We start from the raw sequence: 24775 nt of genomic DNA on the forward strand, positions 1-24775 counted from the left end.
AAATTTTTTGTATTGTTTAAAATGATGTTGTAAAAGAAATAATACTTCTTTTTCTAATATCAAGATTATCTGTGTAAATAGTTTTTAGTGAAATCACATTATATACAAATTTAAATTTTAATCTAAGAAAATATAAATATAAAGAAAGTATTTATTACTTTAAAAGTATATTTTATGTTATTTAAAATATTTTTTAAATGTAATATTACTATTTTGTGAACTTTCCCTTTTTTTATGAAATTTTGTTTTGTCCTATTCACCCTAGAAGTTCTAGTTATTCACGAAAACGCCATTACTTTTTTTCGAAAATAATGCTTTTACCTTACCAACCTCATCTTCACCAAATATTTACAACTTTGTCGTTGACATCAATACCTTGCAACCACCATGAACTAGCAAATTGAGAGTGTTAATGCCATAAAGTTTCAATTTTTTTCTCATTCTTTCTCATTTCCTATCCACACAAACCACATATCTTACACTTTCTCTCAAAATTCATCAAAAAAACTGAAAATTTTGATTACAAATTATGTAAGGTTCACAAGCTCACGATTCTTGGTGATTAACGAGTAGGTAGCTGTTGTGGTGAAGTTCTGGGTGATTGGAGAAACCACGCAAGTCATCTCACGAGTTCAAGGTATAAAATTGCAAACCACATTTTATTTTTCAGATATGTTCGACGAAGAAGACTTCTTTAGAAATCTTCTTCATCGAGGAGACTTCTTTAGAAGTCTTCTGATCAATGCATAGGTTAGTTTTGCAATTGACATTTTGTGTGCTTTTAATAGAACTAGAAGCATTCTAACTTTCCTTTATAAACAAAAAAATTTCAAAATTTCCAGAGAAGGTTTCTTTAGAAGTCTTCTCGGATAAATAGGTTACTTTTAAATTTGACCGAAGTTGGTCAGAAATTTTACTTTTTGTAGAAGACTTCTAAGGAAGTCTTCCTGGAGAAAACTTCTACAGAAGTCTTCTGAAAGTCTTCCCTAAGTCTTCTCAATGTCGGAAGATGTCTGTGTGGGTTACTTTTGCAATTGAAAAATAATAGTAAGACATTTTATATCAATAAGACGACTTCTAAAGTCTTCTCGAGTTTAATTCTGAGTTTTGGTCAAACTTTTTCCCGCGAGAGAAGACTTCTAGAGAAGTCATCCGACGGAAGACTTCTAAAGAAGACTTCTCTCGAAAAGTCAAATATAGTCAATTGCAAAAGTAACCCAACAGACTTCTTGCGACATTGAGAAGATTTCCGGAAGACTTAGAGAAGACTTCTTTTGAAGTATTCTCCAGGTAGACTTCCGTAGAAGTCTTCTACAAAAAGTCAAAATTCTGACTAACTTCGGTCAAATTCAAAAGTAACCTGTTTATCCGAGAAGATAAGTCTTCTCTGGGAATTTCAAAAAAAATTCAATTTCAAAAGTAAACCAATATGTACAAATGAAGACTTCCGAAGATGTCTTCTGTAGAGTAGACTTCTTAAGAAGTCTTCCTTCGTAAATTTGCAATTGCAAAAATGACCTAAATAGAAGACTTCTTTTGAAGTCTACACAGAGTAGACTTATTTTAAATTCTTCTGTAGATGACTTCAAAAGAAGTCTTCTACGTAAATCTTCATTAAACTTCAAATTTATCCAAAATTAAAATGAATTTTTAATATCTTCTTGCTAATTCATGTTTATTAGTCAATATTGGGACAACTGAGTCGAATTTATAACTTAATTGGTGATAATTATGAAGTTACAAACATTGATGTTTAATAATGTTTCTAGCTAAACGGAGAAGTCTTCTGTAAGTCTTCTTCATAGAAGACTTCATAAGAAGTCTTCTCCGATGATTTTGTTTTATTAAGTTGATGTTCTGTGTTTGTGTTGTCTTCCTCATAAGATACAATTTTTAACTTTCATGAGATTTAAAATTTCAACTTTCACTTAAAATTCAATTTTGATCTTTTGTGAATTTGACTAAGGTTTCTTGAGAAGTCTTCTCTCTTAGTTTTAGCAAATTTTACTAAGTTTTGGTGTTGTTGTGTATTGTAACTACGTTGCACGGAAGCTTCATCGGACGTCTGCTTCTCGCTTCGGAACCGGAATCGGACTCGGAACCTTGTGAAAGCTTGCGGAATCTTGCTTCCAAAACGTTTCTAAAATATTCTCTTTAAAAACCTGTTGGAAGCTTACGATTCCGTTTTGGAATCACGCTTCCGTTTTTTTTAAAACAAATGCAATGTATACCAATAAAATATAAAACCATAGTTTTAATCTATATAAAATAAAAAAAATTAATAGTAATGAATAATGAGTTATAAATATACAAATATTAAAAATAATACCATAAATTATCTTTATGCAATGAGATTTTTTACTAAAGATATAGCTCATATTGAAATATATTGTGTTAATTATTTATGAAGTATTAAAAATAATTAATATAATATTTTTTGTAAACTTAATTTATGTGTATTTTTACAGTTTTAATATAAAATCATTTCAAAATTATTATAAATGAATAAATGCTTTATTTCAAATTTAAATCATATAATTTTTAGTCCTATTTTTTTTAAAAAAAAATATATATATATATATATATATATATATATATATATACGCTTCCAACACATACCTGTTTCCTAATATTTTAAAAAATCTCGCTTCTGCGCTTCCTTACGCTTCCGCTTCCACGTACCCGCTTCCGTTTCCCTGTATGTGTGGGTAGAATGATTAAATATTTTTTGGTATATTGCATCAATAACTTTAATGAAGTCAAGTACATTTGGCAAAACAAGAACATATTTATCATTCTTTTGATTAACATCTCTTAAAGTTTACAAAATTATTCGCAACTAAAATATTACACATACAAATCATAAAAAGACCATAAACAAAATTATTACACAGCTAGATATTATTCATCAACATAGATAAGCTTGGATTCAACTTCACATCATTTCTTTGTACCACTTTGTGCAGAAGACTTTGGAAGACTTTCTGAAGACTTCGTGGGAAGTCTTCTAGCATAAGATACATATTCCCAAGAAATCTTCCTAGAGTCTTCCGAGAGTCTTCCAAAGTTATACCAGAAGTCTTCCAAAATCTGTCTCAGATCTGAAAATTTTGCATATTCAAAAGCATTCAAATGACTTCAAAATAGAGAAGACTTAAAAATAAATTTTTAGATAATAAATAGAACAGTCACATTAGGTTGGATCTATACCTTTTTAGAATATATATATAAAACACACAAAATACATATCCAAAATTTATACCACTTTAGGCAGAAGACTTCGGAAGATTTTCTGAAGACTTCGTGGGAAGCCTTCTAGCATAAAATGCATTAGAAGACTTTCTAAGAAGGCTTCTAAGAAGTCTTCTGAGAGTCTTTTGAGAAGTCTTTCAAAGTCTCTCAGATCTGGAAAAATCTGCAAATTCAAAAACATTCAAATGACTTCAAAACAGAGAAAAACTTCAAAAATGAAAATTTTATGCTTACAAAAAAAAAACAGTCACACTATATTGAATCTATAGCTTTTTAGAATCTAACATATAAACACACACATAAATTCATATCCAAAATTTAGAGATCTACCTTTGAAAGAGTGAAAGATGAGAATCATGTAATGAAAAACCTACAAAAAGAAGATAAATTAGTGAGAAGACAAAAAAAAAGTGAGAAATGGATATAAAGTTTGGTGTTTTGATGTTCAAAGAGATTAGAGAGATGTTGGAGAGTTTTATAGTGAGATACATTACATTTTTGTTGAAGTCATTTGAGAGGAAGAAAAAGAATGTGTAAATTTTCTTTATATATAGAGACAAAAATTCCAATTAGGTTAAATATTATCGACCCAGAAGACTTCTGGAAGACTTATGAAAGACTTATGAAAGACTTATGTAAGACTCATGGAAGACTTATGGAAGACTTTGATTTAGGCGGGAAACCTAAATTATTCCAAAACTTAGGCAGGAACCCTAAATTTTACTTAAATTTAGGCGGGATGTGTCGGAAGACTTATTTTTAAGTTTTTTGTGAGTTTTCTAGACCCTAAAATCAAATAACTATGCAAAAAAAACCTTTTTAAACTTAAAAAAAACTTAGAAAGTGTTTAAATCAAATTATTAGATAGTTACTAAATATATATAGGTCAATTTGAAAAAGAAAAAAAATTGAAGATAAGATTTCAAATCTAACCCTAAAGATACCAACAATACTATAACATATGTTACCAAACCCTAAACCAATGACTCATGAACTAATATATATTCACTCATCTGTATTGAAAATAATTCAATTTCAGATAAACTAAATTTACATCATTGAAAAATGTTTATTATTACATGATTTCAAATTTTAACCCATGAAAATATTTTTTATAAAAATTTTAAATTATTTTTAAGATCTAATCCATGAGAAGACTTTATATGGAAGACTTATGGAAGATTCCTGGAAGACTTATGGAAGACTTTGATTTAGGCGGGAAACCTAAATTATTCCAAAATTTAGGCTGGAACCATAAATTCTACTAAAATTTAGGTGGGATGTGTCTGAAGACTTCTTTTTAAGTCTTATGTGAGTCTTCCAGACCCTAAAATCAATTAACTATGCAAAAAATACTTTCTTGAATTTAAAAAAAACCTTAGAAAGTGTTTAAATAAGTTATTAGATAATAGTTTGGCTGACTCATTTCGTCAGCTGGAATTCATCCGCCCAGCCCCAACAATCCTCCGGTTTATCCTGGCCTCCTCAGTCTTCGTAGTAGCTTGGCCGACTCATTTCGTCAGCTGGTTAAGCGCTTGCAAACTGCAAGAACAGTTATGAACAAGCAGAGACTTGGAATCAGTAAAAATGATCCTTGGCGTCCCACTCAACAAGAAAGGTGGATGGCGAACATCCTTTACAATGATGTGAAGTATTGGAGGACTCAAAATTATTAGAAGAAAAGGTAATTGAGATTGTTGGAGGAAAAGAGGAGAGAAAAGTATGGATTTTATTTGTAGGACAATGGTTATGAATCTTTTTATATGTTTATGTAATGAAATTGTTTTGCTTTGAAGTTATATGTTTATGTAGTGACATCTTGAGATGATCTTTGTCTTCTCAATAGAATCTGATTATGTTTGAGTAGTTGTGTTACATATGTCCCCCTTGTTGGAGTGATTCTGCTGACATCTTTTGCTAATGTTTGGATTCTGTGCTGTTCGTGTTTGGTTGTTTAGCTTCTTCTACCAAGACCATTATTCTAGCTGAATCTCTTCTCAGTGCTTTTCCTGGTGCCTGTCTCCTCATTAATGATCTTCTATGACACACCATTCGGTTGTGAATTATGTGATTCATGAAAACTCCACTCACCTTCTTATTCAATGATAGTATCAGTATGTTTTGTTGAGTCTTTCTTGTATATAGTAATCATGTGTATGCCACCTTAGCATCATTAATTACACTGTCACTTTAATTGAGTTGGTTTGAAGCACACCTGCCTCCCTGGTGTGTTAGCCTTCAGTCTCAACTTCTCCATCTTCTATGTCATTCACTCCACAGCCCATTCACGTTCAAAACGAGAAAGAACCGGTCTTACAAAAGAACCTTAAGAGAGAAAGAAAATAACATTTTGGCCTTTTTCCTTTCGTTTTGGGATCGTAGAAAGAAAATAACATTTTGGCCTTTAGTTTATCTAATACAATTTCAGAAACCACAAGATGAGAAGTACGACAAGATATGTGTAATACATAAATGAAGAAACTATGCAAATAGGTCATTCTTAAAGCTCTAATCCCTGATAAGTTATTTGGTGAGCATACATGTTTAAAGCTCTTTCACAGGTGTGGAACTTTTCAAACTTCTATACAACTGAAACTGGTTTGATTATTCATCTCTTAGATATGTGTTTTGTTGACCCAAGCATGCAAATATCTTCTGAGGAAAGATCCATTGACAGATAATGTCGAGATTCTCTTGACCTGAATCTAGGAGACATGAAGATTAGGGGAGAGAGAGAGAGAGCGAGAGAACATAGTCTGAAACAGTGGGGGAGCTAATTGGTACTGACCGTTGCCGCCTGCTATTCTCCATGACTCCAGATAAATTAGAGGGATTAGCTCTTGAAATCTGCCCTATGAATGAAGCATATTCATGGAAGGCTCTTCCTCTCAATGATCTCAGAGGGACTACCGACTCTAATACGCTGGAAAGCAGTACCATTCGCTCACTGCATTAAAAAAAAACAGCAACTCCGATAAGAGAACAGTGATATAAAAGACAGTGACAATGGTATACAAGTCATTAATCATTTATGATGGGAGGATAATCTTACCATTTTAATACGTCTAGATGTGTTTCTGGTTTCATATCCAAACAGCTTCCACCGCTCCATGTATGATCCTTCTTTGTCTCGTCTACAACTAGTACCATGGTGGCTGACAAAGTGGGGAAGGATACTGTTGTAGCAATTTGGTTTGTGAAAAAGCTAAATCCTTGCTCTGCCACAATGGAAGTCATCTGTTCAAGCACATAACCAGACGTGTCAAGGTCTCCAGAAACGTTCATCGTTGGCTCCATAGCAACCTAAAAAGGTGAATTCCACAAGTTAAAAAATATGGAAAGAGATAAAGCTGAGTAGTAATGTTGATACTCACAAGATTCAGGTATCTAGAACACGTCAGGTCAGCTTCTGAAATTAGATTGGTTATCTGATGAGTGAGATCAAGAACTTGTGGAGCTTCTACAGGTTCTGAATCCAAGTATGGTTTCATATCAGTATGACTCGAACAAAGTTTTTTCCATGATTCTTGCACCGTATCATGCTTCGTTTTTTTAGCGGTCTTGAATATCGTACCAAAATCTATACGGCTGCATTCATCTATTACTTGTCGCATCTTCTGGGAACTCCCTACATATTCCTTAAAACAATCTTCCATCATCATTGTCCCATCAGAAGATTCTGCATTGGTCTCACGTGTTCTTGAAGCAATCGAAACTCTGAAAAACCTGTCTATGTATATCTCTTTTAATTGGGCAACGTCCTCACTCATGGTCACTTCGACTCTTCCATCAAAATGACCACAAGATACTGCTCTTGGAGACAGCTCAGCTTCACTATCCATCAAAGTTTCTGGAACATATGAAGATTCTGGTACACATGAGACATCAACTGACTGGGACACCTCATTGACGCAAGAGAGTTTTGATGTCTCGTACTGATAACAACTTGTTTCCAATAACTCTTCTCTGGAAGGAACTGAAGGATCAGCTGCTAGTGGGACTGTTTCCTTCACCGGTTCATCATCTGAATCAGAAGACATCACAACATTGAGCTTCCTCCTTCTGTTTGGCCGAGAGAAAGACATTGCTTGGTAGGAAGTATTGCTAAGTTCAAACGGAACACTCAAGACGTCTTCTAATTCATCATAATCTTCAACACAAATGTTTTGCCTTAACATGGCTGCTTTCTTGGCTTTTGTGCTGTTCTTTTCTGCGCCTTGTCTCCAGTATCTATTGAGCATTTTTTCGTTCTCCACCTCTTCAACAAATATTTCAACTGTGTTGTAACTTTCTTCCGCCATGGATAATTATTTAGCAATCTCACTCTCCACATACTGAGATAATTGAGAAGGAAAATCATGTGTGATTATCTTGGGAAGTAGCGTTTGACCAGCTTCGTGATCAAAGCTATATGGATTAGCGGTGTTCTTCGCCTTTCTGGCTGGGTACGAGAATTTAAAATACAAAGAGATCAAATGTTAAAACATAGTAAATAATAGTCTTTAACTGTGAACGTATGAAGACAAATTAGTTTTTGTATCTACCTCCATTGAATTTGCTCTGAAACCAAAATTGTAATTGCATAATAGCTTTTCGTATATCACCACCACAAAAGATGGCTAATTGCTCTAGTAAACCAGGATAAACTTTAACCTCCTCTGCAGTACACACCTGTGAAACAACTTATGTTAGAAGAATCCAACTAACAATCGAAGGTTATGCATGAGAATATGTACCGAAGAAAGGTGGGTAAACAGCTCTTTTGTTGATGGCAAAGAAAAGCCTACTTCTATCCTCTCCAAGTTGTCTGGTAAACCATGATTCTTGTCTGTATATCATCCAGGTAATACAAATGCCATCAGTAAATTAGATTCATTAAGATACACTACAATTCAGGACAAAAATATCTACCATTGGCAGTCAATACCACATTCCCTTTTGCTTTCTCAACAATCTGCTGGATAGCAGAAACGAGACCACGATCTTCAGCAAAAGAAATATCTACATCTTCAAAAAGAATTAAAGGCTTCAAATTAGCTCTGTCATTCTGGAGATGTAACAGAGGTCTGATAGAGCAAAGATATCTCTAACGGTATAAACTCTGTAACAAAGTAGTATTATAGCTTGAAGTATGTAATCGAGTACAATCTCATAGTGAAAGCAAACGATACATTGATCTCATAACGATCAAGAGAGAAGTCTCATAACGACTTTCTTCTACAACATTCCACAAGATGAATCCTCTTCAGTTTATTAATAACTCTTCACTCCTTAGCTCAGCTGCATCGTAACTGCAGACCCTCTACTCCAATGAGAGTCTTTGCCCTACTCTTCCAGCTGTCCCAAACTCTCTTGCTCCCTTGCCAACTCATCCCTTCCTTCACACGTGACCCCCTTCCTTCTCTTACGAATATACACCTTCTTGTATCTATCAATACTCCCCTCTGCGAAATCCAGCTTGCCCTCAAGCTGGTAATCCGGAAAACGAGTAACAAACTCATCCAACAACACCCAAAAATTCTCCAACGAAGGCCTATTCAACCATTTCACCAATAACTCCAAGTTTCCCGCAGCATTGTAACGTTTAGCTAACACCTCCTCGGGAATAATCACGTCATCAACTTCAGGAATGCTGCCCGGTGGTAAGATGTTTCCCTGATCATGATCTCCCATAACCAACTTCAATTGCGACACATGGAAAACCAGATGAATACGCGCCTCACACGGAAGCTGTAGCTTGTAAGCCGTTTTACCAATGCGTTCCAACACCTTATATGGACCATAAAACTTTACTGCAAGTTTTTGGCAAAACCGACGAGCCACAGACTTCTGGCGATACGGTTGTAACTTCAAGTAAACCATATCCCCAACCTCAAACTCCACATCCCATCTGGACTTATCAGCCTGCTTCTTCATACGCTGCTGAGCTGTCAAAAGATTACTCTTCAAATGGTCCAGCACCTCATCACGAGCTCGTAAAGCTGTCTCCAACTCATTATTCGTAGTCGACCCTTGCTCGAACCGTAAAATAGAAGGAGGATAACGGCCATAGACGACTTTAAAAGGAGTAGCTTGTAGTGATTTGTGATAGGTGGTATTGTACCATAGCTCTGCCCACTCCAAATAAGAACCCCAAGAACGTGGGTGTGCTGACGAAAAACACCTCAAATATGTCTCCAAGCACCGATTCAATACTTCAGATTGTCCATCAGTTTGAGGGTGAAAAGCAGTACTGTACTTCAGCGATGTCCCAGCTAAACGAAATACCTCTGTCCAAAATGTACTCAGAAATATCCTGTCGCGGTCTGAGACAATACTCTTAGGGAAGCCATGTAACTTGACCACTTCATTAACAAAACGCTTAGCTACTTCCAAAGCCGTAAACGGATGTTTAAGTCCCACAAAATGAGCGTACTTGCTGAGACGATCAATGACGACCAAGATGACGTTCATGCCATTAGAAGTTGGTAATCCTTCAATAAAATCCATATTGATGTCCTCCCAAATTTGGTCCGGTATCGGTAAAGGCTGTAGAAGACCCGCATGAGATAGAGTCGAATGTTTGTGCATCTGACAGATGCCACACTCGGCGACATAGGCCTGAACCGTCTTGTACATTCCCTTCCAAGAAAAAGAACACTGTACTCGTTTCAACGTTTTCAGCACTCCGGAATGTCCTCCCATCTTACTGTCGTGAGCCTCATGTAGAATCAAAGAAATAAACTGAGAAGATTTCGGTATAACCAGACGTCTCTTAGACCATAATCTGCCCTCAATAACTGCATACTTCGATGAGACCAACTCCCCCGCATTGATTTGTGCGATAATCCTTTGTATTTTCTCATCTTCCTGTATTTCTCTGTAAAGATCTTCCCATTGCAATGCCACTGGTACCGTTAATGCCAGTAACAGACACGACACAGACAAACAACGAGACAATCCATCAGCCGCCGTGTTTTCTTTTCCTGGTTTGTAAAAGATCTCAAAGTCAAACCCCAAAAGCTTCTGTAACCACTTCTGATACTCCAAATTAACTTCCTTCTGCTCCATAGAAACTTCAAACTCCTCTGATCTGTGTGAACATGGAACTTGCATCCCATCAAATAGTGTTTCCACTTTCGAACTGCCATGACCACTGCCATTAATTCTCGCTCATAAGCCGGCTTCAACTGCTCCCTTTCTGTTAACGCATGACTGAAGAACGCAATAGGACGTTTGTTCTGCATCAATACTGCCCCTAAGCCAAACCCGGAAGCATCTGATTCGATCACAAACACTTGATCAAAGTCCGGTAATGCTAACACAGGTGCCATTATCATCGCATGCTTCAAATCGTCAAACGCTGTCTGTGCTCCCAAAGACCAATCGAACTGATCCTTTTTTAACAGATTCGTCAGTGGTCTCGCAATAACGCCATATGAACGTATAAAGTTTCTATAGTAACCTGTCAACCCCAAAAATCCTCTCAACTGCTTTACTGTTTTCGGTATAGGCCACATATTCATCTCCTTTGTCTTTGCTGCATCCGTAGCCACCCCTTGTTTTGATATCAAATAACCCAAATATTCCACCTGTTCAACTCCAAAAGAGCACTTCTTCATATTTGCAAATAATACCTGCTCTCTCAACACCTGTAATACTGCACGTACGTGTAGTATATGATCCTCCAAGGTCTGACTATAAATCAGTATGTCATCAAAAAACACCAGGACAAATCTTCGCAAGAAAGGCTTGAATATCTTGTTCATCAAAGCTTGAAATGTCGCTGGGGCATTCGTCAGGCCAAAAGGCATTACTAGAAACTCGTAATGTCCCTCCACAGTGCGAAAAGCTGTCTTGGGAATGTCTTCTGCCATCATTCGGATTTGGTGGTAACCCGATCGCAATTCCAGCTTAGTAAAGTAAGACGTGCCATGAAGCTCGTCCAGTAGTTGATCAATGACTGGAATAGGTTATTTGTCAGCTACTGTGGCTCGGTTCAATGCTCTATAATCAACACAGAATCGAAACGAGCCATCCTTCTTCTTAACCAATAAAACTGGACTAGAGAAAGGGCTTGTACTCGGTCTAACGATACCCGCTTGTAACATTTCATTAACCATCTTCTCCATGATAATTTTACTAGCGTGAGGGTATCTATAAGGACGAACCGAGACCGCTGAGACACCAGGAACCAATGTGATTGCATGCTCTTGACCTCGATGAGGTGGAAGAGTTGTGGGAATTGCGAACACATCTTCGAATTCTAGCAACAGTTCCGAGAGTTTAGGTGTAATAACAGGATTTGTAGATGTAACTATAGAAGTAGCAAGCAGTGCTTCCCTTCCCGCTGTACTACTTGTATAGACCGGAGACAGTGACTTGAAAGAGAACTTCGTGCAATGTAACATCCTATCTCCCACCAGAGTCACTCGGTTCCCTTCATAGACAAAGGAAAGGATCTGCTCCTTCCAATCCACTTCACATTTGCCTAAAGTTTCAAGCCACTGAATACCAAGTATAACATCCACGTTTCCTAATTCAAGAGAGATGAAGTCTGTAGTAAAGTTGGTTTGACTTAATTGAAATGTGACTAATCTGCAAACTCCCCAAGCATTCACAGTCACACCATTCCCCAACAACACCGCCAAGCTACTATCAACAGAAACACTCAAATGTAGCTTGTCCACAACCTCTGGTGATATGAAGTTGTGAGATGCTCCACTATCGAGCATAACTATCACCTCTTTGTTATTGATTACTCCACGAAGTTTTGTAGTCTTTGGTGAGTTGATCCCCAAGTAAGAATTCAACGATAATGTATGTAATGTTTGTTGAATTGCTTGCTTGTCTCGTATGTCATCCTCGTCTCGTAAATCCACCACTTCTAGCTCAAGACCATTGATAACTGTCAAGATTCTTAACTCTTTGTTTGGACACACTGCTCGGTGAGCTGGTGACCATGGTGCTTGACATCGAAAACACACTTTATCCTTCCTCATCTTATCCAATTCTTTATCAGAATATTGTTGTCTTGAACGTATCCCATGCCCTTGTTGTGGGGGCACGTTTTCTTTGTTAGCCCCTGCCTCAGTCCGTGGAACAAAGCTCCCAGTACGAAACCCCGTACTCTACTTATGAAACTTCTTATGATTATCTCCACCCTCGGCTGAGCTGATCACCTTGCAGAAAGCTGTACTCTGCATCTTTAAAACTGTCAACTTATGATCCGTTAATGTAATTGGTTCCTTCATACGAATAACCTCCTTCATCTCAGGTTTCAATCCGTTAAAGAACACCTTAATAAGATTCTTCTCATCTATTCCTGTCACTTGATTGCGCAGAGCTTCAAACTCATTAACATAGTCTTCAATCTCCCCTTCCTGACGCAAACAGAACAACCTTGCCGCTGGATCATTATCAATGGGATCTCCGAATCTATCAAGCATCCTCTTCGTAAACTGATTCCAACTCATAAAAGGCTCATTGATAATCTCCCCATTAAACCACTGTAGCACTGGTCCTTCCAAACTCAAGGACACGAGATGCAATTTCTCCTGTTCGTCGTAGTTACCTATACGAAAAAATCTTTATGCTCTCGAGATCCAATCAAACGGCAATGGACCAGCAAACACAGGCATATCAATCTTTCTCAACATCTTATCTCAATTCGCAAGAGTACTTTCAATTCCCCGATAACCTAACGTTGTTGGAGATCTTTCTGGTGCAGAGAAAGGTACCGATACCTGATTGATCTGAGTTTCTGAAGCTGAGGCAATTTCTTTCCCCGGTCTTTGTTGAAGAACCGCCAAACTTTTGATTCGCGTTAATAGATCTGCGATCGAGGTCATCTTCTTCTCTAAAGCTTCGAATCGCGCAGTAGTCTCAACACCAAGCGCCTCTATCTTCGTTTCCACCTAATCGACCTTCGTCGTCATCGACTCTACTCGCTCCTTCGTAGATCTCTCATTCCTAGATAGTGTATCATAGTTGAGCTTCGTTAGCTCCATTTCATCTTGAAGCCGTTGAAGATCCATCGATTTCATTGAATCTGCGGTCGTCGTCTTCTCCCGATCACCACCGGTCCTCGTTTCTACCATCGTTCTTCCGTCGCGTTGCTTCCGATCAGTTTCACCGCACCAGTGATAGAGCAAAGATATCTCTAATGGTATAAACTCTGTAACAAAGTATTATTATAGCTTGAAGTATGTAATTGAGTACAATCTCATAGCGAAAGCAAACGATACATTGATCTCATAACGATCAAGAGATAAGTCTCATAACGAATTTCTTCTACAACATTCAAGCATAAGAATCCACAATATGAATCCTCTTCAGTTTATTAATAACTCTTCACTCCTTAGCTCAGCTGCATCGTAACTGCAGACCCTCTACTCCAATGAGAGTCTTTGCCCTACTCTTCCAGCTGTCCCAAACTCTCTTGCTCCCTTGCCAACTCATCCCTTCCTTCACACGTGACCCCCTTCCTTCTCTTACGAATATACACCTTCTTGTATCTATCAAGGTCCCACTTCAATCACATCCTCTACCCCATTGCCATCAGTACATGAATGGAAAAGAGGCTCCAAGGACCTGACATAACAAATTATGTGAATGTTAACATACTGAGTTTACATATACCGACAGAAAATAGCAAATCCAAGTATTCATAAATTGTCGCAACTCTTTGTACCTTGACAGGCTATATGACTTGAGAGCCTCCCCAAATTTCTGCCTAACAACTGCTCCACTTCGGCATTCTGATGCATTAGACTATAGACAAAGGCATTAGAGACATTCTGCCACAGTAGCTAGATATTATCTGATATTTCAATGCCAGAAGAGAAAATAAATTGCTCATCTTGCAGGAGACAACCCTTCAGATACATTTAGTGGAGACATGTTCATACCTCGAGGATTTTAAATCCCTGCTCCTTGGCACATGCATGAATAGCTGCAGACTTCCCACTCTGCAACACATGTACTAACTAACATAATAGTCTCATACATGAAGCGCAGAAAGTAATGTAGAAGTAAAAAACTGAAAGTTTGTGGCATAATATCTTATCACACACCCCAACTGGACCAACGATTAACAGAACGTTTTTGAGCCGGTCTTCTGCACCAGTATTTTCTGAGTCAGAATCACTTTCAGAACATTTGTAATCAGCATCTTGCGATTTTTCCTCATCGCTGCTCAAAAAATCTTTGCTTGGCTGAAAGCCTCTCTCATGCCATTGGCCCAGCCATTCATTCATTAGTTTTACAGAGTCAGTACTACCACATACCTGCAAGAACTCAGGTAAAAAATTATGAGAAACCATGTGTTTGCTTGCTTTTATATAATCATATTATCCCACAAGATGTAGGCGGTATGTTCAAATTTTCTAACCTCCGAGGCACCTCTTGGCTGGTACTTATCAACCTACAAGCTATTACAAGGCTGGCCACTGAAATCATTATTGCGTACATTAGAAACTGAAGATCAAACATGTGATAACAAAAAACAAAATTCCTACCTTTCTCGACATGATATGCTTTGCAACTCGTGAGAAATGTCTGCTGCACCACCAACACGATTAGACAAGTTTACTGCTTGATGAGCTTCACCATCCTAGAAAGAGTGCAGGAAATGACCCTTTTGTCATGAATGGTTCCAAGAAACGAAAGAAGACAAACCGAAAGGAAAAGTTCAAGCTCACCACCACTTCTGCTTTGTCTGATGCCTCCGGATATGATATTAAGACTACTGGAGATGCCACTGCTATACCTTCTGATTGACTAGCATAATGTTCAGGCTACTCATCATCGATAATGCACACGTCAGGATGTGAAAGGGCTGGCAGTTCATTTAGATCAAATTCTTTGAGCCGGTGTGTAAGAGGGTCGGATTTTATTGGTTGATGAGGACTCCAAGTGGTGGATGTTTGCTCAGTGAAAGTCCAGTTCTTCCAGTCAATGGTCGGATAAACATCCGAAGAAGAAAGTGTAGCCATTCAGATTCCTTTGTTAGTTAACATGAGCGAGGAAGTCACACTACTATGGTGACCATTTTATCTTTCCCTTGATCCTTTTGAAGAGCAGACACTCCCAACAGGATTCGAACTTGTTACCACTTAGACTCCTAACAAGTAACTTGTAATCTCGTTTGATGCTACTTCAGAAAATCACATTAATGCTTAATTGTGTTGACAATATACTTACCTCAGCTCTTAATTTTGCTTCCAGCCTCAAATTGGGAAGTGAAGGTGAGACATTCATGTGATCATCAGCAGCTAGAGTCCCGTTCTTAGTTGCATTCTTCTTAGGCGTTGATTTACCAGGCGACTTTCCTTTAGCCATCTTTATCGGGAGAAACAAAGCGAGACAACATTTACATAATCTTCTCCAAAGTAATCAACCATTGTAGTAGAGTCCTTAACTAAATTATTCTAACTGCTAAACGAAAAAAACGAAATGTTAAAGTTAAAGCATTTCGTTATTTGACCTTGTCGTTGGAAGCTCCGTTCTTCTTCGGAGTCCTCTGTTTGCTCGTCTTCTTCCCTTGACTAGAACAGGACCCACCATCTCCTCCTCCTCCTTCGTCTTCTTCCTCTCTTTTTTCCGGCGTTGCATGTTCGATCCCCGCTGGACTCAATTACATCCTTTTTGGAAGCTCCGTTCCTCTGTTTTCTCCTCTTCTTCCCTTGCTACTACAGAGATCACCATCTCCTCCTTCGCCTTCCTCTTTCTCCCCAGCATCGCACTTCCGATCTCCACGGGGTTCCATCTCATCATCCGATTTATGCGGGAGCAGCGTCGACTGAACCAGCTTCCGACGGACATTCCTCCGTGGAGTCTGGATCACTGTCGCACCAATCCTGTCTGATTCGTCCATCGTCAATCAAGGAATTTGAATTTGGAGAGATCAGAGTTAGGGTAGAGAATCTAGGGTTTCTAGTGTTGATTTGGGGATCTTGGTAAAAACATTAAAATGGGTTAAAAAAAAGATTAACTGTAATATCCGAAGTCGTAGATGATGAATTAGGGAGGGAAGAAGATTATGTTTTCGCTTTTTCCTGCTAATCTTATGACCTTGTTTGGATCGATAAATAGTTCAGCTCTCTTTCCAGCTACTTTAACGGTGCGATAATTTCTTTAGCCTTTATACCTACCTCTGCTCGTGAAATAAAAGAGGCAAGTGGGATTTATTGAGTGGGCCTCTGTTCAGATTCTTAATTTACCAAATTACCCCTAATTTCTTTAACCGATTCCGGTCGAAATGTTTGCATACACAATTTTTTTACTTTTTTGTCAACCGGAATTTATTAGTGGGTCAAAGCCCAACAAACTATAAAACATAAAAGCCCAAGAAATGTCAACACTTTACAAACGACTCTCGGCCGTAAGCCCAAAGAGAAAAACAGTAGAAGAAAGACAAGATGGCAACACCATCACGTGTTCGATCGCCCGGTGATCAATGGACACGCTACAGGCCGATGCGCAGTTTGCTTCCTCCGGAGAAAACAAGGTGATACGACGAAATCAGCCGACAGCGGAGGCCGATGATGAAGAATCGCTCACACAGAGCCATCTTTTCAACGAACCAAGTCGCATACTAGGTCAACACTTCAAAACTTGAATCAATCATCTTCAATCCATCCTACAGCCTCTGATCTACCTTCATGAATTTCAGACATTTTTAAAGATGAGAATAAGCTTGAAGATGAATCAACCCTAAACAAGGGAAGAGGGATCGATCGGAGGGGAAAGAGGAGAGACGGTTGAGCAATGAAGCTGAGAGAAGCGTCGATCAAAGAAACCGGGAGAGCCCCAGTGAAGAGCCCCGGTGAAGAGCCGTCGTCAACACCAAAGAAGGGTGACGCGGAGACAAAAGCCGGACGTCCATCACCGGAAGGGAAGGCGAGGACGCCGGAGGCAGAGCCGGCAGACCACCAAGAGAAGGTGTGTCTCCGGAAAAAGGGACCGGTCGGAGAATCCGAAACCGGTTGAAAGGCGCCGGAAACAAACTGGCAAAAAGGAAAAGCTTCATCCCATCTCTATCTCCGTGAAAGATGTTAGTGAGGGAACGAAAAAGAGAGAGAAGCTTTTTTTTTGGCTTGTGTGTACATACACAATTCAAATGATCTCACATTTTATTACATGAAAAAAATGTAGTTAAAGTTCAATGATGTAAAGAGCACCTCTATTTTTTAACTTTATCCCATAATCAAATAGTGTAGAATTAAGATTATTTCAAAATAAAATAATAAATTTTCTTTTTATTTCAAAATATAATACAAATATAGTGAAACTCAACTTTAGAAATTATTATTTTTCAATAAAATAATGTACTGAGTATACAAGTGATTTGTAATAAATATGATAATTTGAAAAAGAAAATTTAGAAATCTAGTATCATTGAATTTGTAATTATAAAATGTACTCTAAATTCGTTTATTAAAATTATTTAAAAAATAATTTGAAGAATTCCCTAGTGATTTTAGAGGTTTTGTTAGAATGTCCTAATTAAAAACATTGAACTTTAATTTTTGTAGTTTTTTTCTAGAGTTATTTATTTAAAATTCTTGTAACCTTCATAATTTTCAAATCATCTCAGATTCCCAAATTATAACTGAATACAATCTGACTACAATTTATCATTGTTGACCGTTATACAGGTGAATTATTCCATGTACGTACCTTCAACCGGTTGGGTCAAACCGAACATATAAACAAAGAGGGGCAAATACGTCATAGCAAAAAATGTCACCTGCACCATCACTAATAGGCCTGGGCGTTCGGGTCTTCGGATCGGGTTCAGGCCTGTTTTTTTCGGATTTGGATTTTTTCGGATCCTAAATATTTAGACCCAATAGGTACTTAGAAATTTTCTATTCGGGTTCGGGTCGGTTCTTCTCGGATTCGGATCGGTTCAGGTCTATAATTAAAATAACCATAAAATACCCGTAATTTTTCGGATCATATGGGGTCCGGGTCGGGTTCGGGTATTTAGGATCTGAAAAGGACATGATATACTCAATTCCATCAACTTTAGTTGAATATATGTCATATATATCTAAAATTTTACAAACCAACTTAAATGAAACTATTAATAATTAAAATAAAACATTTTAAAACTCTAAATTTTACATTTTAAAACTTTATATTACTTAAAAAATGTTAAAAAATAATAACAAATGTTGTTCACAAAAGATATTTCAACTAAATCATAAAATAATATATATAAAATAGAACACAAAAATATCGTAGTTTTAAATATATATGTTTTAAGTCGGGTACAAAACGGTTCTTATCGGATCGGGTCTATTCGGGTCCGGGTCTATTCAGATCGGTTCTTTTTCGGTTTCGGTTCTTTTGGGTTAAAGATTTTAAATCCAAAAGGTACTTATACATTTTCGATCCGGTTCCGGATCGGATATTTTTGGATCGGTTCCGTTTCGGGTCTTCGGGTTCAGGTTAAAATGCCCAGACCTAATCACTAAGCTACCGTTGTCTTCTGTCTGCTGCTCTACTCTCTCTCTCTCTCTCAATCTCACACACCTCTCAACTATTTAAAAAAAGCTTCAACCTTTACTCTCTCACTCTACTTGGAAGAGAAAGAACAAAGCTTTTTCTGATTCTTACCAAACCCAAACTCACCTGAAAATGAAAAACCCAGAAAAACCAATACTCCTGTTTCTAATCATAGCTTCGACCTTAGCATCAACGGCCACTTCAAAATCAACAATAGAGCCCTGCTCCACGAGCTCCACATGCAACTCCTTCCTCGGCTACACACTCTACACCGACCTCAAAGTCACAGAGCTCGCTTCCCTCTTCCAAGCCGACCCAGTCTCCATCCTCCTCTCCAACTCCATCTCCACCTCCTACCCCGACGTCGAGAACCACGTCCTCCCTTCCCACCTCTTCCTCAAGATCCCAATCACCTGCTCCTGCGTCGACGGCATCCGAAAATCCACCTCCACTCGTTACAAGACCCGCACCTCCGACACGCTGGACTCCATCGCCGGCTCCGTTTACGGCGGTCTCGTCTCCCCGGAGCAGATTCAGGTGGCCAATCCGGATATCGAGTCTCTTGATGTTGGGACGAGCCTTGTGATTCCTTTGCCGTGTGCTTGCTTCAATGGGACGGATGAGTCTCTCCCTGCGGTTTATCTGTCTTATGTTGTGAGAGGTGTGGACACGATGGCTGGGATTGCGAGGAGGTTCTCGACTACTGTTGCGGATTTGACGAATGTGAATGCCATGGGAGCTCCTGATATTAACCCTGGTGATATCCTCGCTGTCCCATTGCTAGGTAAGAGGTTTTTAAGTCTCAATCTTTTTTTTTTTTAATAGGAGTTTGTGTTCAGACATAAGTAAACTACTTTAAGAGTGTTGAATGTTTTGCTGTTTTGTAATAAAGTGTCTATCACTCTCCCTTTGTTTAGTTAGAACGTTCTTATGTCATCTTTAGTAGCATGAGAGGTATAAAGTCGTAATCTTTCTATAGGAGTTCAGACATAAGTAACTAGTTAGAGTGTTGAATGCTTTGTTGTTTTGTAATGAAACGCTCTGAAGTCAACTTCAGTGGCATAAGAGGTGTGAAGTCTATATAGAAGTTTGTAGTTCAGTGACATGTAACTAGTTACAGTGTAGAGTGTTTTGTTTTTTTTGTCCTAAATCATCACAGCTTGTGGTGGTTCTACTTAAAGAGTGTTGAATGTTTTGTTGTTTTCTATCCTTGCTGTCCCATTGCTAGATAAGTTCCACACACTCTCTCTTAAGTCATTTTCAGTGGCATGAGAGGTGTAAAGTCTCAATCTTTCTATATGAGTTTGCATTCAGACATATACGTAACTACTTTGAATGTTGAAAATGTTTTGTTGTTTTGTATTAAAACGCTCTGATTAGAAAAGTCATCTTCGGTGGCATAAGAGGTGTAAAGTCCTAATCTTGTTATATGAGTTTTGTATTTCAAGTGACATGTAACTACTTAGAATGTTTTGTTGTTTTGTAATACAATCATCACAGCTTGTGGTTCAAACTTCCCCAAATACGCTACGGATTACGGACTGATCATTCCAAACGGAAGCTACGCTCTCACCGCAGACCACTGTGTACAATGCAGCTGTTCACTCGGAAGCCGCAGGTACTTAATAATACCGATTGACTTCATTTTGTTTTTAAAGTCGAGTTTAGCTAAAACTGAGCTGATGTTTTGCAGTATGTATTGCGAGCCAGCTTCTTTGGAAGTCTCTTGCTCTAGTATGCAATGTCGAAACAGCAAGTTCATGCTTGGAAACATCACTTCGCAGGAGACTAGTGCTGGTTGTAAACTTACCACTTGTACCTACAATGGTTTCGCCAATGGCACTATCTTGACCACGCTATCCAGGTCTCTACAACCTCGATGTCCTGGTTAGTACACTGACACATCACTCTTACAAGAATGAGAACCCACTTAATGAAAATCTTTTTGTCTCTGCAGGACCTCCACAATTGGCTCCCCTTATAGCTCCACCTGATACTGTTCCAAAGGAGCTGATGTATGCACCTTCACCCTCACCTACACCTTCACCCGCACCGGAGTCTGATGGTGTTGTTAGTGGAGGACCCTCCATAGTTGCAGCTGCACCAAGAGGACCTACGGTTGCTTCAAGCAGTTCTATTCCTGGCTATCCAGCTAATGGTCCAGCTGGGAGTATCTCTATAGCTTCTTGCCTGACTAGCTATCACTCACTCGTTGTGTTTTTGATCTCTTTTGCTTCTTACTCTTTTGTAATCTTGGTTTAGTGGAAGGTGATATATTACCATTAGTCTTTGTTCTTTGTTAATTATATGAATACTACTAGTGTGTGATTGAATCAGCTTTGTATTGATGGAAAGCAGTTGATGGTTTGAAAAGTGTCCGGTTAACTGTCTTGCAAGTAGATAATTTTAATACTTTGGTATTTTTGTTTTTGATTTATGGTTTATTTCATTAGTCTTTTGGATCCTATTCTTTTTTGTGTGTGTTTTTTTGATGTTATGTTTTTTTTTTGTCTGTGACGTTCATTGTTCTATATTGATGGAAACAAGCTCTTGCAAACAGCCATTCAAGAAGAAATTCATTATATAACTCTTTGATGCTCCAAAAATTGTACCAACAGTTTTTTTTTTCTTAAGAGGAATTTTGCATGTTGGGTAGTTAAGAGAGGAGACTTCCAAACGTTTGAATGTCCCAACATTTTCAGTCAAAACTGTCGATGTAACCATGACATAGCCTACCATATATATTTCAAGAAACCAGAGGCAAAACACAGTTGCCTACCAAATCAAAAACAAGTTTTAAACATATTTTAGTAAATAATCAAGACTTGCATCTCCCTAATTCCACCTTGAAATGCGCCAAGTCGGTCGGTGTGAGGATTTCTCCTGCTTCAACATTGTTATGTGCAAGTGACTTGTCCTCCTTTAAAACCCCTCCTGCTTTTCTCCTTAACTTCAGTTCCTTTGCTTGCATTTGAATCATCTTGCCTATCTTCTCCTTCAAACTCGCCACCTTTTCCAATAACCATGACTCGGGAAAACGGTTAATTCATACATCAACAGGGGGTCCCGGTCCCGATCAGTACATGCACTCAACACCTGTGCTAAAACAGACATTAACTAAATTTAAATTTAAATTTCATACATCAACTTACACTTTTAGGCCAATTCATACTTTGACTGTGTTGCCGTTAGTCAAATTATAACGGTGTCTTATGTGGACATAACGGGTTATTACGTGGATCAAGAGGGTGATTACGTGGATTAAGACTCGAATGTTAAAAGAAAACGACGGCGTTTTGGGGTATTGAAAACAACGCCGTTTTGTGTTTTCAGAAACTAAAACCCTTTTCTTCGTTGAAGTCGCGACAGAAGGGAAGCATCAAACTTTGAGAAAGACGAGATTGAGAGAAGAGAATTTCGAGAGAAGTGCTGACAGAAGATGATTTAGAGGAGTCGAAAGCAAGTGTATGAGAGATTACTTGCAATGAGGTAAGTTTCTGTTAGGAAAAAGAAGAATAATTTCGAGGGCACACAAGGTGTTTGATGAAATGTGTCAATGAAAAAATAATCATGATTAACTGATGTGTTGTATAATTGTTGCAGTGGGGAGAATGATATTACGTTTATTATAAGCTATGATGGGAAGTTTGAGAACTTGGAAGGAGGTCTTTGCTATATCGGTGGAAAAGTTCATTATCTCCAAACCGCTCCTCACAGTCTATTTGGTGGGATAATCTCGGCAGAAATTGTTGATATGTATGGGCAGCGAGTTTGGTACAAGTTTCCCTATGAAACATTATCAGATTTAAAGGTTTTGTGTGATGGTGGTTTAAACTTCCAAAAGATGTGTGATGCGACACAATGGGTAGATACCGTGGAAGTGTATCTTGAGCATGAGGACGTTAACAATGAGGCTGAAGAGAGTGAATCAGGTCCGCAGGGTGGTCAATCAGATCAGGGGAATGGTGAATCAGGTCCGCAGGATGGTGCTGAGTCTGAAATAGAAATTAATGAAGCACGAGAGAATGTTGAACCAGACCCGCGGGATGAGCGTGTAGCAGCTATAGTTGGCGAGTTTGTCAATGAGGAAGAGTACAATGAAGCTCATAGAGATACACCTCCAGCCTCGGATGATGAAGATGATGACATCGGAAATGGATATGAAAGATGGCGAAGAGGAAGTGGAGAGTTGAAAATTATGCAGGTTTTTGAAAGCATAAGCGAGTTCAAGGAAGCTGTGTTAGAATATGCATTAATGGGAGGTTGGAATGTCAAATACACAAGATGGGGAGATGAAATTTCCGAGGCAAAGTGTGCTGTAGTGGGTGAGGTTCCTTGTACTTGGAGAGTCTATTGTTCTTATGAGAAAGCGGTGAATTTGTACATGGTGAAGTCATATCAAGAAGAGCATTCTTGTACCAAAGACGGGTATTGCAAGTTATTGACTGACTATGCGATTGCTAAGCTTCTCATAAATGAGATTAGGCACAACAATGCATTGATGCCAAGGTTCATACAAGATATCATTCAAGACAGATACAACTTGACAGTGACACATGATATTGCTAGAAACGTTAAGAAGCTACATCCCAACAAGCCTAAGTTTAAAAAACTGTTTTGGGCAGTGGCAAATAGCTTCAACGAAGGTGATTATAAAGCGGCACTTAAAGAGCTTAAAGCATTCGACTCTCAGATATATGATGACTTGATGGCGAGAGATCCTAGAACCTGCACTCGGGCATTCTTCAGCACCATTTCTACTTGCGAAGATGGACTCAACAATTTCTCAGAGTCATACAATAGCGGTCTGAAGAAAGCTCGTTCTCTGCCTTTAGTGGAAATGCTTGAGACCATGAGAAGACAAACAATGGTTAGAATTGAGGTGAGGAAGAAGAAATTGTTGAAGTATAGGAAGAAGTATAGCGAAAAGGTTGCAAAGACCATCATTGAAGAGGGGGAAGAACGGAAATGGTGTAAGAAAAGGACACCTGGTCCGAATGGTGTCTCAGAAGTAGAAGAGAATAACGTTTCCCACACTGTCAATATGGACAGGCGAGCATGTAGCTGCAGAAGATGGGACCTCACCGGAATTCCTTGTCGTCATGCTTTGAAGGTGATTTTAGATAAAAAGCTTAATGCCGAAGATTTTGTGGCGGATTGTTACTTGACGACTTTGTGGAAGCAGCAATATAGTGATTCAATCACTCCGGTGGAAGGAATGAAGTTTTGGAAGGAAACTCCTGGTTCTCAGATTGAGCCACCGCCAAGACCTGCTGAGAAAGGACGGAAGAAGAATCCAAAGAAGAGGATGAAGTCGATTCATGAGTCGCCTACTAAATGCAAGAAAGTGTCTAGACACTTGAAGGTGATTCATTGTTATCGATGTGGTATGGCTGGGCATAACTCTCTACATTGTAAGCATGCTGGAGTCCCTAACAAACCAAGAAAGATTTATCCAAGGAAGAAGAAACAGTCCTCACAAGGAGAGTCAATGTCATTCGATCAACGTGATGCTCCGGGACCAAGTCAGCCAACGCAAACATCCAACTTGAATGACTAACTTCAGGTTTGCTTTCCTAATTAGATTTCACTAATCATTGAACTTGTCAGCCTCTTGTAACAACACATATTTTGCTTCTTATTCAGGTTCTCATGTATTTTGAAGAAAGATGAGTTTGATGATGGTTTTTGGTGAAATTGGTATGTTTTCAAGTAGGAAGCGGCTTAGTGACAAGAATGTTGGTTTTTGGTGTTTTAGATGTTGTCGGTTTGTTTAGTTGTGACTTAAGATGCTGTTAAGTCATCTCTTTTCTAAACTTATTAATCTCCTTTGTAAAATTTCGGATAAAACTTATGCTATGATAATTTTCTGTTTCAAAACTTAACAGCATCTATGATAATTTCGGATAAAACTTATGCTATGACAATCTTGCAACAAACTTCTTATATTAAAACAGAAGACAAATTCCTAATAGGTTCTCGTTCATAATACAAGCCGTAACACCTAGAAAAACCAACAATCCGAGAT

At 38.3% G+C, this 24775-nt stretch overlaps 2 protein-coding genes across 2 annotated transcripts; one reads left to right on the forward strand and one right to left on the reverse strand.

Moving 5' to 3' along the window:
* Positions 1-4763: 4763 nt before the first annotated feature.
* LOC106408132 lies at positions 4764-7553 on the reverse strand. The gene is made up of 4 exons (XM_048748926.1): positions 6627-7553; positions 6305-6555; positions 6041-6199; positions 4764-4794 (listed from the first exon to the last, which is right to left on the reverse strand). The coding sequence occupies exons 1-4, from the start codon at positions 7551-7553 to the stop codon at positions 4764-4766; spliced, it is 1368 nt and encodes a 455-aa protein (XP_048604883.1).
* An 11163-nt stretch (positions 7554-18716) lies between these two features.
* Positions 18717-21212, forward strand: LOC106388650 (lysM domain-containing GPI-anchored protein 3). The gene is made up of 4 exons (XM_013828771.3): positions 18717-19531; positions 20248-20365; positions 20441-20634; positions 20705-21212. Exons 1-4 carry the CDS (start codon positions 18880-18882, stop codon positions 21007-21009), a joined length of 1269 nt encoding a protein of 422 aa, XP_013684225.2. The 5' UTR covers positions 18717-18879; the 3' UTR covers positions 21010-21212.
* The last annotated feature ends 3563 nt before the right edge of the window (positions 21213-24775 follow it).

This window comes from Brassica napus, chromosome C2 (genome assembly GCF_020379485.1).
Source record: "Brassica napus cultivar Da-Ae chromosome C2, Da-Ae, whole genome shotgun sequence".
Taxonomy (NCBI): Eukaryota; Viridiplantae; Streptophyta; class Magnoliopsida; order Brassicales; family Brassicaceae; genus Brassica; species Brassica napus.

Bases quoted from the DNA above. Each gene is read 5' to 3' on its own strand.
- LOC106408132 (XM_048748926.1), bottom strand. From the start codon at position 7,553: ATGGCGGAAGAAAGTTACAACACAGTTGAAATATTTGTTGAAGAGGTG. The intron at 6,556-6,626 runs GTGAGTATCAAC...TCACCTTTTTAG, and splicing joins GTTCTAGATACCTGAATCTT to GTTGCTATGGAGCCAACGAT. The intron at 6,200-6,304 runs GTAAGATTATCC...TTTTTAATGCAG, and splicing joins CATCTAGACGTATTAAAATG to TGAGCGAATGGTACTGCTTT.
- LOC106388650 (XM_013828771.3), top strand. From the start codon at position 18,880: ATGAAAAACCCAGAAAAACCAATACTCCTGTTTCTAATCATAGCTTCG. The intron at 19,532-20,247 runs GTAAGAGGTTTT...CAATCATCACAG, and splicing joins CCTCGCTGTCCCATTGCTAG to CTTGTGGTTCAAACTTCCCC. The intron at 20,635-20,704 runs GTTAGTACACTG...TTGTCTCTGCAG, and splicing joins TCTACAACCTCGATGTCCTG to GACCTCCACAATTGGCTCCC.